A 16,412-nucleotide genomic window follows, 5' to 3' on the forward strand; every position below is an offset into this window, starting at 1 on the left:
CTTTCAGTTTGAAGGATTTGTTAACCAAATTCAGAAATAAATAGCCTTTGCTAGTGATTACTTATTAATTTAGAGACAAAATTATTTCTAAATCCAAGAAGGGTCTTGAACTTTCATTCCCAAATCTACCAGGCTAGAGCCTGAGGAGATTTTGTTCAGACCAGCCCTGAAACACAACTCTTACATTCAGCCCTGACTCTTCTTGAAGACTACAGCATGAAGGAGCTTAAAGAGGCAGCAGCATCTGCATAACCTCTCCTCTTCTGCTGTGATACAAGGAATGTAAAATCAGGAATAGCTGCAGAGAATATGGTTGTGGCTTAATATTTCAGGTCTAAGACTGCAGCCTTTGAGAAAAGCCTTCTTCACCCATACACCAGGCACCTCTCAGAAAGCTTCCAGTAAATAGCTTGACCGGCAGGTTTGTTTAATCCTCCATCCCAGGCGTACCTGTGCTTTCTTAGGAGCCACCAGCTCCTGCTATAAAGCACTGTGAACAGAGTCATTCAGACAAAATGTAGGTACTTCTTTTGTTACAATCCACAGCCTCTTGTGCAATGGCGTTGTATTTGTGGTAGCTAGAGCATGCATGGTAAACCTGCACTTAAAACTGAATTACAGTGTTTTCAATTGCTTGTATCTTCATCAAACTTCAAGGCAGTTGCACTGAAATTCTCTGCACTGGGTTCTTGCCTCAGGCTCCTTAAAATGTGTCTGATCAGATGAAGGATTTGCAGTGTCAATCCCACAGCAAACTGGGGCCAGGCTGTCTTGGTCATGAAAGCACACAATGCTGGCGTATCTGGAAAAAGCACGGTGTCAGCTCAGAAGCATCCACATGACACATTTTCAGGAGGACCAAATTTTATGGAAAAAGTAATAATGTATCTGCCTTCAGATGCAGTGGATAATTGGAGATAATTCTGCTAGAGTGTCGTGGTTCAGCCCCAGTCAGCAACCAAGCACCATGCAGCCGCTCGCTAAGACAGTTTAACAGGTAAAGCAAAAGCTGCGCATGAAAGCAAAGCAAAACAAGGAATTAATTCACTACTTCCCACGGGCAGGCAGGTGTTCAGCCATCTCCAGGAAAGCAGGGCTCCATCACGCGTAATGGTTACTTGGGAAGACAAACACCATCACTCCAAACATGTTGTCCCCAACTCTTCCTTCTTCTTCCCCCAGCTTTATATACTGAGCATGACATCATATGGTATGGAATATCCCTTTGGTCAGTTTGGGTCAGCTGTCCTGGCTGTGCCCCCTCCCAGCTTCTTGTGCGCCCGGCAGAGCACGGGGAGCTGAAAAAATCCTTGACCAGTGTATGCGCTACTTAGCAACAACTAAAACATCTCCACATTATCACCGCTGTTTCCAGCAAAAATCCAAAACATAGCCCCATACTAGCTACTATGAAGAAATATAACTCTACCCCAGCTGAAACCAGGACATAGAGGAAAACCTAGACTCTGTTGTAGCAGCAGCTCAATCAGAGGTCTAGGATGAATGACAAGGAAAGAGTTGAAGAATTTTACTTGTTTCCACTAAAAAATCCAAGTGACTGGGGATCCTGTAGGTCTTCAACATGTGCACAGTGCTGCACTTTGGAAAGGCATAAAATACTGCACTGAGGAGGTGATTTGGATGGACATTAGAAAAAAAAATCCCAGCGACACAGCAGAACACTGGCCTAGATTAAGTGACAGGGTGTTAGGATGGAATTAAACATAGGCTGGTCTTGTCTCAGTGAAGGAATGGGGTTAAATGCCCGCACCAGAGATATGCCAGTTATTTTTCCAGCGACTCTGATAATTCAGCGAAAGGCAGGGATGAGGAGATGACACAGCCGAGTATGCAGTCATCCTATGCTGATTTCAACAAGAGATTATAAAAATTATATTACACTCCCACACACATACAAATTATATCCTTCTTCCAAAGTTAGAACAAACAATAAATTCAAAAGATTCCTTCATAGAGAGGAGGGGAGGATAAAAGCACTGCTGTTTCCTCTTACAATCTTCAAGGAAATCAGAGTTCAGTGAGTCATGCACTAGAAATGAGCTCAGTGAAATTCATGTAGGGAAAAATCTCAGGCAAATAATTGGTGATGATAGAATCAAAAATAGAGACATTAATGGTAGACAGTTTTTGATGGAGCCAGAGCAATGAGATAAATGTATCTTTTTTGTGGGGCTTTTCCCACATAAGGAATCATAAATACATAAAAGCTGGGCAGGTCGGTAGGCTACTTTGTTCACTGTCATACAGGAAAAAGAACTGAAAATTGTCTTTTTCCTTCAGTCAAATGTTGAACTTCAGTCTCTTCAAATTCACCAGGACAGTACAGAAATGGTTGTTCCAGGCCAATGTTTGGCCCAGTATTAACTAATACAGGCTAATGGTGCTACAAGTTCTCCCTGTGTTCCATAATTCCAATTCTTCAGGTGAGGATGATATCAGTCAGGCAGCTTTAGGAATTTGAATAGTCAGGGTGGGGCTGCATGTCATCTGGGAGAGCAGGTAAGGACTGAAAGAGAAGCTTTGCTGGGGAGCAGTGAATTTGTTCTCCAGCATAAGGACTAACACTTCTGCAGCCATCATGTGGGAGGATGGGGTTCACCAAGGACAGGAAAGTCCCCACCCTAATTCAGGCACAGCTGAAAAAGCAATCTGATGCTAGCTTAGCGTCCTAGGAAAGAGCAACGGTTGCTCTATGGGCAGCGGAAATAGGGGAATACAGAAGGCATCAGGAGGCAAGCACAGACGGCGTGCTGGAGCTGGGGTTCAAGGCAGCTCCTGGGGGAGTCATTCCAGTCTGCTGACCTCTGTTCCTACTGCACTGAATTACATGTCCTGTTGTTGTGATCTCTCCAATGGAGGATGAGATTCAGAAATAAGAAGTGGCTGTGGCTCGACCCCTTTTCTCCAGTGAAGCATCCCTAATGAATGTTTTTAAGGCACGGCAAGAACCTCAGGGCAAAGTGTAATGCATTTTTAGGAGTTGAAGGAAAAAAAAACAACCAACAAAACAATGATCCTATGGCCTTACATTTGAGACGCTTGCAAACGGGAGGCTCAGGATTCACCTGGGTAGAGAACACTGGTATGCAGAGACACACATTACACTGTTGGGACCCAGCATCCTGAAGGTAGATCTGGAAAAACCAAAAGGCCAGCCTAGGGGAGGGCAGGAAATCCCTGCAGGAGAAGAGAAAGAAAACGAGGCAGGCTGACAAGGCTGGAAATCTGATTTTTTCCCAGGAGATGGCACTAAAGGACAATGGCCTTTCAGCCGGCATTGTGCAATGCAGTGGAAATTTCACTGGGGGCCAAACTGTTCCTCAAGCAGTTTGCAGTGCCATCTTCAAGAGTCGCTCCTGTTACCAGAAGCAAAGATTTATTCTTAGCATCTGTGTTTTTAGCAAGGGTGAGGATAACTGTATTTTACATCTCCATACAGTTGGTAAATATAAGCTTTCTGCTTATTGTGGCAGGATCCCACCCATAGCCTCAGAGAGTCACCCAGGCTGGAAGGACCTAGGAGGTGTCTCCTCCAGCCTCCTGCTCACAGCAGGGTCGACACTGAATTTGCACCGGGTTGCTCTGCACTTTGTACAGTCATGCCTTGAAAGTCTTCACACACAGAGACTCCCCAGCCTCCTAAGGCAACCTCTTCTCATCCTTAATTATCATATTAGTGATTTTTCCCCCCTTATATCCAGCTCTAACTTCCCGGTTTTGATTTATGACCATTGCCCCTTGCTGCCTGGCTGTGGTCCTCAGTAGCCTGACTCCATCTTGTTGTCAACCCGTTTTTAGAATATTAAAGGTGCTGTCAGGTCCCTCCTAAGTCTTCCTTCCTTAGGGAAGCCTCTCCTTGTAGGTGACCGCAGGATTCAGGAAGGAGCACCACCCTCTCTGAGCTCAGGCTAGACTTCACCCCAAAACAGGCCTGGCATCCTGATAACTTCTTCCTACAAGGAGAAGGAAGGGGAGAATTTTATTCCTTTATTTACATTGAATTATCTCCTTACTCTACAAGCTCTTTAGGCCACTACTGCTCCTTGAAGAAAAAGAGATTTCCAAAGCACACTCTGTACAGGTAACTGCAGCAACTTGATACACATTTTAGGACCAGTTTTGTCTCAGAAGAGGCCAATGTCTAGCTAACAAGGGACTCGGGATACAGAAGAAGAGACAACTCATTTTATAGCAACTCAACACAAAACCTGCCCCCTTGACAGTGTTACAGACAGGCCAAGGACAGAAAAGTGTTCAGCCCTGAAGTGAACCTCAGCCTGGGACTGGCAAAGCCCTGGGAGTGGTGTGGTAAGGTTCCCCTCAGTTACAGCACTTCAACAGCAAGCTGAGCAAGAGTGCTTCCTTGTTGCTGAAGTTGCAGGACAAAGGACAATAGCTGTGAGTCCCCTGTCATTTCCTCAGAGCCTACAGTAAGCCAGAGTAGTAATTAAATGCTCTGGCAAAACCAGCAGAAATAAGCTTTATTCTGCTCTGTGACTCACTGAGCAGGCACTAGGAATAGCCAGGGATTTAAGTGACTTGCCAGGCTGTCAGGTTAGTGGAGTTCATTCCTAAGAGTAGCTTAGATGAGTTGACTACTTCTTGCCACTCTTGCACATATTGAACTTCCCACACTTATCTATCCTGCTGTTTGTTATAAAACATGGTGAAAGGCAGGTAGAAATCTGAAGGGAACCAGACAGCACAGTGCCATATCACTGAAAACAAAAACCCGTGAGGTGAAATGATGGGTAGACGTGCCAAGCAAGTGCCTGAAGGGAGGAACGCATTTTGTCCAGCTCAAACATCAAATCAAATCTTCCCCATGTACCCACTGTACTGTAATATCCACCAGATCCCACATTTCTCTAGGAGAGGGTCAAATCTCTGTCTTGTTCTTTGAAGGAACCAGGAGATAAACTATAGGCAAGCCCATTTTAAATAAAAGCCTGCCTGCGCCCACAGGTTGAAAGCTCTTCCTGCTGGGGTGGCTTCTCTAAGGCCAGCCTCGCCAGGAACACATAAAGCCTGTGCAGAAGCCAAGAGATAATCCTGGACTGCCCTCCTGGCTTGGTATGCTGTCGGGGCTGCCCAGCCTCCCTCACCGCCACTGATATCTCACTCTCCTACGAGTCCCTTGCAGACTTCCAACACAACAGCTCTGCTTCCGATGGAAGTTGGCATTTCTTGTCAGCTGAGCAGACAGCCTTCCACCCAATGCTGAGCAAGCTGGGGAATATTTCCTCTTGTCTCATGCCACTGAGACAACATTTAGCAACAGCATTGCAGGATCTGCCCTGTCCCACCTGTTTGCATCGTAGACGTGCCATAGCAGGGATGCTGCCGTGATTGACAAGAACTACAGCCCTCTGCCATTCCCCACTGAAAAATGAACCTCACTCCCCAGATTCTGATTTTCTAGATACTGCTGTGTCAGCTGGGCTAGTGAAGAGAGTAGCAAGCCCTCAAGCCAAGGCTTGGCCTCACAAATTTGTTCCACCAGCTGAGGAGTGAATTACTGCTGAAGAACTGATAAAGAGCACTAATTGTTAGCCTCGTGAGAACCATCAGTTCATTTTGAGGAAGGAAAACGGGCTGGCATGAATCACCAGCTGTTTTACAGCAACAGCATAGGTTACATGCTTACTTTTTCTTTCTTTGTTTTTGGTCTATTTTAGGAACACCATTCAGCAGAAGCTGACTGCCAATAGGCATAAAGCTTTTCTTTCCCCAGGCTCGCACAGAAACAGCATTTACATACCATTCTGGTTCTTATGGAGGCAATCAGGCTGTTCCCTTAGAAGTTGGACCAGGTGAGCAGAGACCGTAGGTCAACAGGCAAGTGTCAGTGGTAATCATTGTACTGAGTGGTTCCACAAGCTAAAGTTCATGTTTATCTTTGTGGAAAGTCCCCGCACTGAATAGGTTGGATCCTGGGTGTTGCAATGAGGGAGCAATCTTGCTATTCAGAGGACATAGGGATGAATAGATAGACACTCATTTCACACAGGAAAATGGAGACACAAATCCCCACTGCATTGCTTTAGTCATTAAAAAAAAAAAAGCTGTAATGATTCATGCTGTAAAAGCACTGTAAAGCATAGAGTGGTGTAACAAAATTTTGAAGTTAATCCCAAAATATGCAAGCTGGTGTGGCATGTAGGTGTTAGGACAGCTCTGTTCTTGGTGCAGAAGACAAAACAGTTATCAAGACCATCTGGCATGCTGGTGGGGCAGCTTAGAGGGACAGGTCTGTCCCCACAAGGAAGCTCAAGAGAAACAACTGAAGGCATGAAATCAATGAGTGAAATCCCTTTGTGGCTATTCCTGCCCCAACTCCTGCAGCCTGAGATCCTCTGCAGCCTCATTTCCACACCTTGCCTTTCCTGAACATTTCCATGCAGCCTGGGCTACAACCGTGTCCTTCCAGAAGACAGCTGAGGCCACGGGGAAGTTTACGTTGCTGTTTCCCCTCGCTGCTTTAGTCACCACTGAGAAACGCCTCCTTTGTGCACTTATTTATGTGTGTAGGTGAACATGTTACAGAGATCGCATTACTTTTATTTACAGTCCAGTTAGAAAAGAGCATTAAAAAAAAAATCCGTCTTTGTTTCATCTGCTACATTTAAGAGAAATAGTGTGGTTTGCTAAGACGAGCAAACCCCTTCAATCAAAAGAAGGCAAAGAAAGCAAATCAACAGCATTTTTTTCCAGAACGTATCAGCTCCTTGATTCCATAACCACTATCAACACTAGAAAAGATCTATAATACAGAGAAAGTGCGAGGAGGGGAAATCCTTTACTGCTGCCACAAAAGACTGATAGATAAAACCCAAACAAAACCAAAATGCACAGAATTTTGAAGGTTCATAAACCCCCTTATTCCTGTGCCATCAATACAAGATGTAAATCCCTAGAAGTGCGACACAGAAGCTGCTCCATCCACATGACTTGAGCTGAGCCATCTGATGTTGACGTTCTCTAGCTGCAGCTTCCACATACGGAAATGAAGATGGAGCTGGCAGGTTATTTGGCTGCATTCCTGTACAAATGGTTGTACATTCTTACACTGAATGCTGTATGCAGTTTTTTCAGATGCAGCTGGTAATCCGTCGTCTTCTCCGGCAAACACCACGGAACTGGGTGTTCTTATAGCTCCAGCTTCCAGAATCAGGTATATCAGATATGAACACTGTTCTCAATAAGAGAAGTGTATGCAGGTTTCACCGCAGCAGAGGAAAAGTTTCTAATATTAATCACAGTGAACCTTTAATGCCCCAAAATCAGAAGACAAACACACCTCATTTTCCTTCTGCTTTTTTACATCAGTCTTAAGATTTAAAGGCCCATGATTTCCAGTGTTTGAGATGAACAACAGGGATGCAGCAAATCTCACCATGTCTCAGACCACAGTCCATTTATACCTGAGTATATTTTTATGTATACTCATAATCTTAACCTTCTCAGGGTGGAAGGGAGGCAATCAGAAAACCAAAGCCTACCTTTTCCTGATCCCTTGTTATCTGTTTCCTCCAATGCTTTGACAATTACTCTCAGTAGCCTGACTCAGATCTCCACCTCTCTAGCTGCTCCCCCATCCTCTACTTCCCTTCATTCCTCTCTCCCTCATCTACTTGCTTTTCCATTCATCCTTGGCTCCCTTCCACACATAGCCCAAAGCTTCAGAAAACCAACCCATGTCTGAGAACAAACCTCAGCTCAATTACTCAAAGATTATTTCCTCATCCTTGCATTTCTTCAACCAGATCTCATTTGATAAAGCGCTGGAAGTTTTTGCAGAGAAGAGCACTCAGTCCAGGGGAAAGGGCTGGGACCGTCTGTCCAGGAAGTTTCTCAGATGTGGGTCTCATTTAATCCTAAGAAAGCAGCAACGGCCTTGCGTCCTCCCCGGTGGGGTGCGTGGAGCTGTGCTAGCGGACAAAGGACGCCACCTGAGCTGCCACCCCAAAGGGAGCGGAATAGGCCATTGCTAATCCTTGCAGGCCAACCACCAAGTAGCGGCATCCCTTCTGCAAAGCTTTGCTGACATTCTGTGGAGAGACAGGAGAAGGGGATAAAAAAAAAAAAGGTAATAGAAAATACCTTGACATAAAATCATTCCGACAGCCAATGTCACTGACCCAGAAAATGAACTTCTCCCACAGCTAATGAGGGTTTGAGCATGGAACAACATTTGACCATCTATTTTTATACAGAAATACATACCTACAGAGTATAGTTAAACCGAATGGATGCAGCCTCCACAGGAAGCCAGGCTTTTACGTGGGCTTCTATTCAAGAATAAAATTAGTTTACATGCACACCTAGTTTGTAGAGGTATGTTTCCCCTCCCCCCCACCCCCCATGTTCTAAGTATGTTTTAGTAACTCTTGAAAGCACAGAAGCGGTTAAAACTGGTGCTGAACAAGAAGGCAGTAAATCACTGAGAATAATTTTATGGAAATTTCATTGCTTTTTGTCAAAACAAGATTTTTTGGGTCAAAATAAGAATGTTTTGACCCCTTTCATTTCTGTACATGTTTAAGAACTCACCTGTGTACTGCATTAGAGATAATTTACTACAGATTATTTAAACTAAAAACTTTAATCCAATACAACGTGGTCAGTTTGGGAGGAATATCAGCATTAACTGTTAGCAACGCTTCATGGTTGTGTGGGACTGGATCAAAATAATCTCTTGTAATATGGAAAACACTGAAACAGAGGGTATCTTTTTAAATATAATGAAATCAATGAAATTCAGTCAATATCTATTATATGCCTAGGATTTCTTAAAGCTGGATTACAGTGGTACTGGCACAAAAAAACCCTTGGCTGACACGATGCCACCGTGTAGCTGATTTTTGCTGTATTTACCCCTATGGAAACTTACTTGAAGGGAGTTAAGACTGCAAAATAAAAAGTCAGCTCAAACCCAGAGGTAGAGCCTGGGGACAGAGGAGACACAGGGCCTTCCTGTCCCACATCTGCCCGTCTTGTTGTGTCGCACTGGTGACTTCTTTCCTCCTTCCTGCACCGCATACAATTTACCTACCTGGACGTCACCAACACTTCCACGAGTGGTCTTTAGTGCCAAAGCTAAACTGGCAAACCTTCCCCGTGGGGACGCTGTCTGACCAACGCAAAAGGGAATATGCAGTGTTCTAGAACTACCCTGTGCTCTGAAAGCTATTATAAGCACCCTTATACCAACAGCATATATAGTAATAGCACATCAGCAAATCTATGAACTGCTGTGGCATAACCAGGCTTATAGAACTGCTCTGTATAAACCAAGCCTACGCTGGAAGCTCTTCGGGCTTGAGACTGCTTCGTACTACATGTGTTTGGAAATCACAGCGTTGGAAACTCAAAGTTTCGAACCCATCATGGAAGAATGAAATATTCTATTCACCTCTTTATGAAACAGTAGCATTTGAGAGTCAGCTCGTGGCTAATGCCATCATCTGTAAATTCTGTGAATGTCAAAATCATGTAACTATGCCAAGGTAACTGGCATTTTCTGGATGTCCGACATCGCTAGCATACCTTTAACAAAATCATCATTTTTTAAAGAATGCAATAGAAAGTCAGGTCTCATACTGAAACTGGTAATCTCTCCAAGAAAAGCCTCCAGGCAGCTTCTTCCTCCTGACAGAGAAACTAGTTTTTGCTACAAATATACAAGACATACCTAAGCTGTATTTAAGTGACATGAACGACAGAAAAAACAATGAAAGTCTTCCAAATAGCACTTTTGTAATTAAAGGCACCCGCCCTCCAGGGGAAATAAAAATAACCACCAGACTGCAGGACTTGTAACTTTCCTCACAGGAAAGCAAAAGAACAATTTGAGTCAAAACAGTAATTACCCAATGAAGAACATGTTGCATTTTTTTCATTAACTCGTACCAGTGCTTTTCAGGGGACACCGAGAAGGCAAACCGGCAAAGGAGTGCACGGGAGGTATTTTAGCACCCTTTCTTTGGGTCACTTAAGGGGGGGGAGGGGACGTGGGAAGCAGGCTAATTTACTGGAAGTTTTAAGAAACGGTATCAAAACAATGACGCCGAAGGAAACGGAGAACAAAGAAAGGCAAAGTACCCGTCACACGGACCAGTTTAGTGTCATTTTCACTCCAGACCGGCGGATTTTCTGCTCTTTGATGCAGGCGAGGGTCGGTGCCGTGCCTCCCCGGCAGGAGGAAGCCAGGGGCTGACACCCCACCCCACCCCCCCAGCACCTAAGGGCGCCTAGGCGCCTCGCAGCTAAACCGCCTGAAGGGCGAGGGGCGGCTTCCGAGAGCCCCTCGGGGGAGCCGGTGCCGAGCCCCGCAAGGTCCCCGCTCCGGCGGCGCCCCCGCCCTCACCTTGCCGTACTTCTTCAGCCGCTTCCCGTAGGGCCGCTTCCCGGCGGCCCGCGGCGGCCGCAGCGGCTCGTACGAGTCGGGCAGGAGGGCGAAGCACACCTTCCGGGAGGCAGCTCCCTCCTCCTCTGCCTCCTCCAGCGCCGCCGGCCGCGGGGCCGCCGCCTCCTCCTCCTCCTCCTCCCCCCCCTCCTCCTGCTGCTGCTGCTGCTCGCCGGGCAGGATGGAGACCTGGTCGTCGCCGGGCCCGCGGCGGGAGTACCTGCCCCTCACCTTGGCGCCCAGCCGCGCACCCACCGTCATGGTGCCGCCGGGCGCCCGCCTGCCGCTTCCTCCGCCGCCGCTGCGCCACAGGTGTGGCCGGAGGCGGCCGCTGCCCCCTCCCCGGGGCGGGACGGCCAAGGGAAGAGGCGCCCCGGTCCCCGCCGCCCTGTGGGCCCTTCCCGCGGGAGCCGCCCCGGGGCACCCGGGGGTGCCTGGAGGGGAGCCCCGGTACCCCCGGCAAACCGCGTCTCGCCTTGCTGGAGCAAGACGGGGATTGCTGGGGGAAGCCCGGGAGCGGCCCCCCGCCAGCCCCGGAGAGTGGACACCCCCCAGTCGCTAGCGGTGGGACGGGGGGGGGACACGGCAGCCCCCGCAGCCCCCGCACTGCACCCGGGCAGCTCCGGCCTCCGCGCCGGGACCCCCGGCGGAGCACGGGGATGGTTCCGGCCGCGGCACCGCCCGCACCGCTCCACTTAGGGGATCGCACTTTTCTACCGTCCCCCCCAAAAAGCCAGACGCCCTGGTAATCCCCCTATTACAGGTGTTCCTACCTACAGCCTCGGGTGAACAGCACCTGCGGCGTGCAGGGCTCCCTTCGGCCGTCCTCGGCCGAGGGGAAAGTACCCAAGCCCTGATTTGAAGGCGAACTTTCTCAGTGGTTTTCGCCCAGTTGCAGGGGGAGGCTGGTCGCCTCTGCGGCTGGGTGGGTTGCGGGTTCATGGTCGTGCTTCCCAAGCACTGTTCGTGTAGCTGGGGTAGATCAAGAAAAGCAAGATTGTAGAGGGATGATTGGTATTATTTATTAAACCAGTTGATCTATTTATCAACGTTCAATAGGTATACAAATACTTTGGACGAAAAGATGTTATCAGGGGACAGACTAATCATTTACTGCAGATTTTTCTTACTGAGGAACAAAGCCTTGAACCCGTGTCTCCCCAAAATGCATCCTCAGCGTTCAGCAAGTAAATCCTGCACGTAGCATAGTGCTCTGCCCCAGGGATGTTGTCTCACCATCGTCACAGCTCCAGCCAGAAAGCTGTGTAATGGATGGCTTGGCCAGTCCTCTGAACAGTGGAAGATGTGAACTAAGCCTCAGGTCTGTTGCTGTGGGAAAAGCACTCTGTTCTTCCCCCTATTTTATATTAAAGGCATCATCACTCCCTCTACCATCGTCAGGTTTCTGATTTAATTCTCCAGAAGGCTGAGATGGAGATCTAAACCCAGGACAGGATTTCATGCTCTGAGTACCAGTCAAAAAACCCAACCCCAATCCAAATGAGCAGAACCATGTGGGAGTCTAACTGGTCACCCCCCACCCCCCTGAAACACCCTCTAGCAATGCTACCAAGATATTACACTCAAATGCGTAAGCCCTCTGAAGATCCAAGACATCCCTAGCCCATCCTGGAGCTGTGGAACATGTGGCGGCATTTAACTGTCTTTAGGCTTTCTCGAGTTAAGGCTGTGCTGATAAAATGCTCCACTGATCCCCTCCCACATGAATGTCAAGCTGCATTTCAGATCCAAGCGTTCTTATCCCACTCTTACCCAAGGAGTAACTTAATATGTAACAGGTATGTAGCAAGGCAGCTGTTGAGGGACTCAAAAACAGGCACTGAGGATTCAGTATGCAACATCTTACCGATTTTCACACTAAGTACACTCCGCTTGCCAATAAAACCAGCAGTTCTGAAAGTCTTTCTCTGATCTTCCCATTTTATTCCTGCCAGGACCAGGATATTTGGAAAGCCAGATGATGTGTTTGGGTGCAGTTTGATTTCACACTCAGATCGTGCCCTCACTGAAGCACTGGGTGTATTCGCTACAGGGAGCGTAAGGTGGCTCACAGCTCATCTTCCAAGCAGGCAAAAGGAGGAAAGAAGTCAGAAGGGTTTGGGAATCAGGGAAATTTGACACTGCTGGCAGTTGCTGGAAATACCACCATTTGCAAACTGGCCGTATACTGAAACATTAAATTGGCACTTTGGGGTGCCGTGTTTCATGGGAGAGCTGAACTAAAATTTGTAACCTCACTCCCCTTGCGAGGATGTCTGTGTTTTGTGGAACAGTAATTCATCTCTGGTTACATGAGGCGCTGAAAAGCAGCAGCAATCTAGGGCAAAGTTAGCTGTGTAAAAACAGGGCCCGTAAAGCGGGAAGCTAGCTTAAGTACTTAACCTACCATCTCACAGCATGACCTATATTTTTCCCACCGCATTCCGAAAAGGCAAAGGGCTTTGTTTCATGACTAAGTTAATCCAAGACCATGTATTAACGTCACAGTTACGTTCCACTGGTGTATTTTCAGGGATAATTGAACATTCACAGGTAAATTGAGCAGGCCCACAAACCCCTCCTGAGGCTGATTTTTTTTAATTTCTGGAAAAGCTCCTGGACATCCATTTTCAATTAGTGATAAGCCACTGACACTTTCTGGACAGCGCGGGACCACAGAGCCAATGCAATGCCAATCCTGAATTCACACAACGTTGAAGATAAAGTCTGAACACCTTTAGACTATTTTGCTACCTGCAGTAGCGACTGTGCTTTTATGAAGGGCAAACAACAAGTATTTTAGTATGAGAACTGTTCAAGTAAGTTTTAATAGAGTGCACCAGTGAATCAAGATGACTTGCATCAGATTTTGTTTCAATGAACATCAGGTAAAAAAAAAAAAAAAAAAAAGAAAAGGGGCTACAGTTCTTTCTCTCCAAACACCACCCTTTTTCTAAGGCAACAATACACGTCCATTTCCGAACATAACTGTTACAGAGGAAAGCTACATCACAGTACAGTATGTAAAGTCCATCTCGGTCAAGAAGCCATTAGAGAATGGCACATTTACTACACTTACAGCCTTCTAACTTAGGGTTACAGAGTTTACCACAGCTTTTTTTTTTATTTTTATTTTTTAAAGTGACAATTTCTTAATGAACTTTCTATTCTTCACAAGAGTGTGCAGATGGGGCCCATATGTTGATATTACAGTAATTACGACATTAAATAACATTGCACAACCAACCTCTATGGTTAATTCAGTACAAAATAACAAGTATTAAAATGTACCAGTACTAGTGGTTTTACATAGTTTATAATCATTAATTATGAAGGAAAAAAATGTGGTTTTTTTTTTTTCTTTTCTGTAGGCAAGTGCCTAATTACAAAGCTGCACATTACAGGCATAATGATGTGGAATAAATACAAGAAATCTGGTAAAATATTAAACACAAACAGGTTACATGGGAACAAACTGTACAACCACAAAAGCATAAATCAACAATTTCTCATTATAAACAATGTATGTTTAGCTGTAAAATATTATGTGGAATTGCATGTACTCTTTGGAGGCACATGTTCCAAAAGCCAAGCTAATTCCTGAGGTGGTATTATTAACTTATACAGTTGGTCAACACTTCAGATTATCTTGTGCTATTAAACAGTCCCACTATTAATATACTTCCATAAAATGGAATTTATAGTATTCTGAAGGCAGCAAACAAGTGATATTTTACACCATGATATTAAAATGAAATAATTACGGTTCTCCATTTTGGTGCTACATTTGTTAATGGGCCACGGGAGTAAGCACTGTAATTTGCAGACAGAACATCACTTACGCCTGGTTTCTGTTCCCCCACAGCTCTGAGCCAGCCCAAGGCAGAACAAAAAGTTTTCAAACTGTAAGTGCCAACACTGTAAACATGTCTGTATTTCTTTTTTTCTCAACTAAACACTGTCCAATAACAAGGATAAGAGCCAAAGATAAGCAGGAACAGTCTCATGTAGAACAAAAGCCGATTATTCATAACTTTTGGTTCAAATCATGAACAATCTTTAAATAATTAAGAATGGTCATGCTACAGTTGTGAAAACTATTTTTGTGCATTTGACTCAGGACACAAGTTTTTTAAAAAACGCATGATAGAGGTAAGACTTATAAAACCCACCAAAAATGTAAATGATAGGGAAGAACTTTTCCAACTGAAAGCATCAAACATACATTTCTGTGCAGGAATCTAGACAACTATACAAGATCTGAATTTAAGCAGTCATCTTTTTATTATACAACTCTATGAACATAAAATGAACAGAATGCTCTATATACTTACCTGTACATGTGAACATAACTTCTTTAGCTACAGTTATTTAATATAGGTCATACTGGATTTAACTTTACAATTCTGAATAACTATGTATAACCTTATTGCAATAAGGACAATTTCTACATGGGGAGTTTCACAGGCCAATCACATTAGGCGTAACCAGTACATTCAAAGTGTAGATCATGTATGAATCTTCCCTGATCCCAAAAAATGTAGGTTCTCTTTACAGCTTAAGCTCGTTTGCTATCTTGGATGCAATGTTCTTAAATGCGATAGAAGTCCCAGATATTCTCTTGAATCGAACTCCATTGAGTGACAATCGTGGCAGTTTGCAGACTTCCATCTCCCACTGAACAAGGCTATCTTGTCGTGCATCACCGTGAACACAGAAGAGCAAAAACCTCTCTTTTTGTTCGTAATCACAGTTATTAGCGTCTAACACTTTCCGAATCTCTCTCATCATATCGTTTGGGTCCATAGAACTAGTGGTCTTCATACTCCACGTGAACCGCAAGGAACGTGGCTTCGAATCTTTGCTATCCTCCTTCTCTCTGTCTTTTGGCTCCCCAGAAGCACTCCTGGAAGAAGTGACACACGGAACAGTCAAAAATAAAAGCAGGATAGCCAAGAGACAGAAGATAAATACAGTTCTAGAACAGGGGTTCCTAAACTGCAACTGACACACTGCTAAACACACGCAAGCTAACTCGCAGAGTTCGATGGATACTGTTGGAACAGTTGTGCACCATCTCCTACACTCCCACACGCTTCGGCACAGCACTGGGAGCTGCTACCAGCACCGGTGCAGCTCCCAGCGGTGCCACACAAGCCAAGCAAGTTTGGAAACCCCTGCTCTAAAATGTTCTGATGACAACATGTGCAATGGTAACCGCAGCAGACACACGTTACTCCATACTGCTCCCAAGAAAGTGGAATCTATGTAAAAGCATGACTGAAGTTCTGCTGATTTCATGATCTGGAGCATGCCATACACCAACAAAGCTGAAGTTGAGGGACACAATCCTGAAGCATAAACCATACTGTAAAGCAGCAGAGGAAGAAATCCCACCCTGCGATTCACACGTCTTCAGTTAATTCCCTCCTCTCTTTTCCACCCTTCCCCTCTTTTGCCTTTATTAAGTATTTTTGACCTCTCTCTGTGTAAGACCACCTTATAACAACATGCTTTATTTTAACTGACAAAGCAGAATTTTGTGCTGTAATTTGGTCATAAACAGCTTGTTTTTCAACCAGTGGAGTACACAGCCAGCAGCTTTTTCACAGAAGAAAGTGACATGTAGACACAAAGTATTTTAGTTGATAAAATGACCTGGACAAAATTTCAAGGGAGTAGTTTCCAATGAATGTTCTTATTCTGATGCTTCCTTACCGAACAGATTACTTATTCCGTTGTAGAAAACATTTTGAGAAACAGCACTAATTATTTTAAAGTAATTCCACAGCCAACTATTTCTGTTCTTGTCCCAGGTACTTAAGATGCCTGATGCCTCCCCATCCATCACTGCAGAAAGGTGCTGTTCTCATTTTGATAGTCTATAAATTGTCACTATTCAGAGAGGAGTCAAAACAAGCTTTTTTTTTTTTTTTTAATTTAACTTTCGGTGTGATCCCCAGAGAACCACATCAATATTGAG

General features: G+C 45.2%; 2 protein-coding genes across 16 annotated transcripts in view; both read right to left on the minus strand.

Annotated features, from left to right (window-relative positions):
* Window positions 1-6,561: 6,561 nt before the first annotated feature.
* On the minus strand, window positions 6,562-10,768 carry C3H1orf115 (chromosome 3 C1orf115 homolog). Its single transcript, XM_075088820.1, has 2 exons — window positions 10,391-10,768; window positions 6,562-8,072 (listed from the first exon to the last, which is right to left on the minus strand). The coding sequence occupies exons 1-2, from the start codon at window positions 10,688-10,690 to the stop codon at window positions 7,953-7,955; spliced, it is 420 nt and encodes a 139-aa protein (XP_074944921.1). The 5' UTR covers window positions 10,691-10,768; the 3' UTR covers window positions 6,562-7,952.
* A 2,470-nt stretch (window positions 10,769-13,238) lies between these two features.
* MARK1 (microtubule affinity regulating kinase 1) overlaps window positions 13,239-16,412 on the minus strand; it is a 60,568-nt gene continuing 57,394 nt past the window's right edge. For all 15 annotated transcript variants that reach the window (XM_075088835.1, XM_075088833.1, XM_075088828.1 and 12 more), the window contains one exon: window positions 13,239-15,335. In XM_075088835.1, the coding sequence (XP_074944936.1) occupies window positions 14,981-15,335 (355 nt within the window). In that variant the 3' untranslated portion in view covers window positions 13,239-14,980. The remainder of the gene's footprint in view (window positions 15,336-16,412) is intronic.

This window comes from Phalacrocorax aristotelis, chromosome 3 (genome assembly GCF_949628215.1).
Source record: "Phalacrocorax aristotelis chromosome 3, bGulAri2.1, whole genome shotgun sequence".
NCBI lineage: Eukaryota > Metazoa > Chordata > Aves > Suliformes > Phalacrocoracidae > Phalacrocorax > Phalacrocorax aristotelis.

Bases quoted from the DNA above. Each gene is read 5' to 3' on its own strand.
- C3H1orf115 (XM_075088820.1), bottom strand. From the start codon at position 10,690: ATGACGGTGGGTGCGCGGCTGGGCGCCAAGGTGAGGGGCAGGTACTCC. The intron at 8,073-10,390 runs GTGAGGGCGGGG...GTCTCTCCACAG, and splicing joins GGCTGAAGAAGTACGGCAAG to AATGTCAGCAAAGCTTTGCA.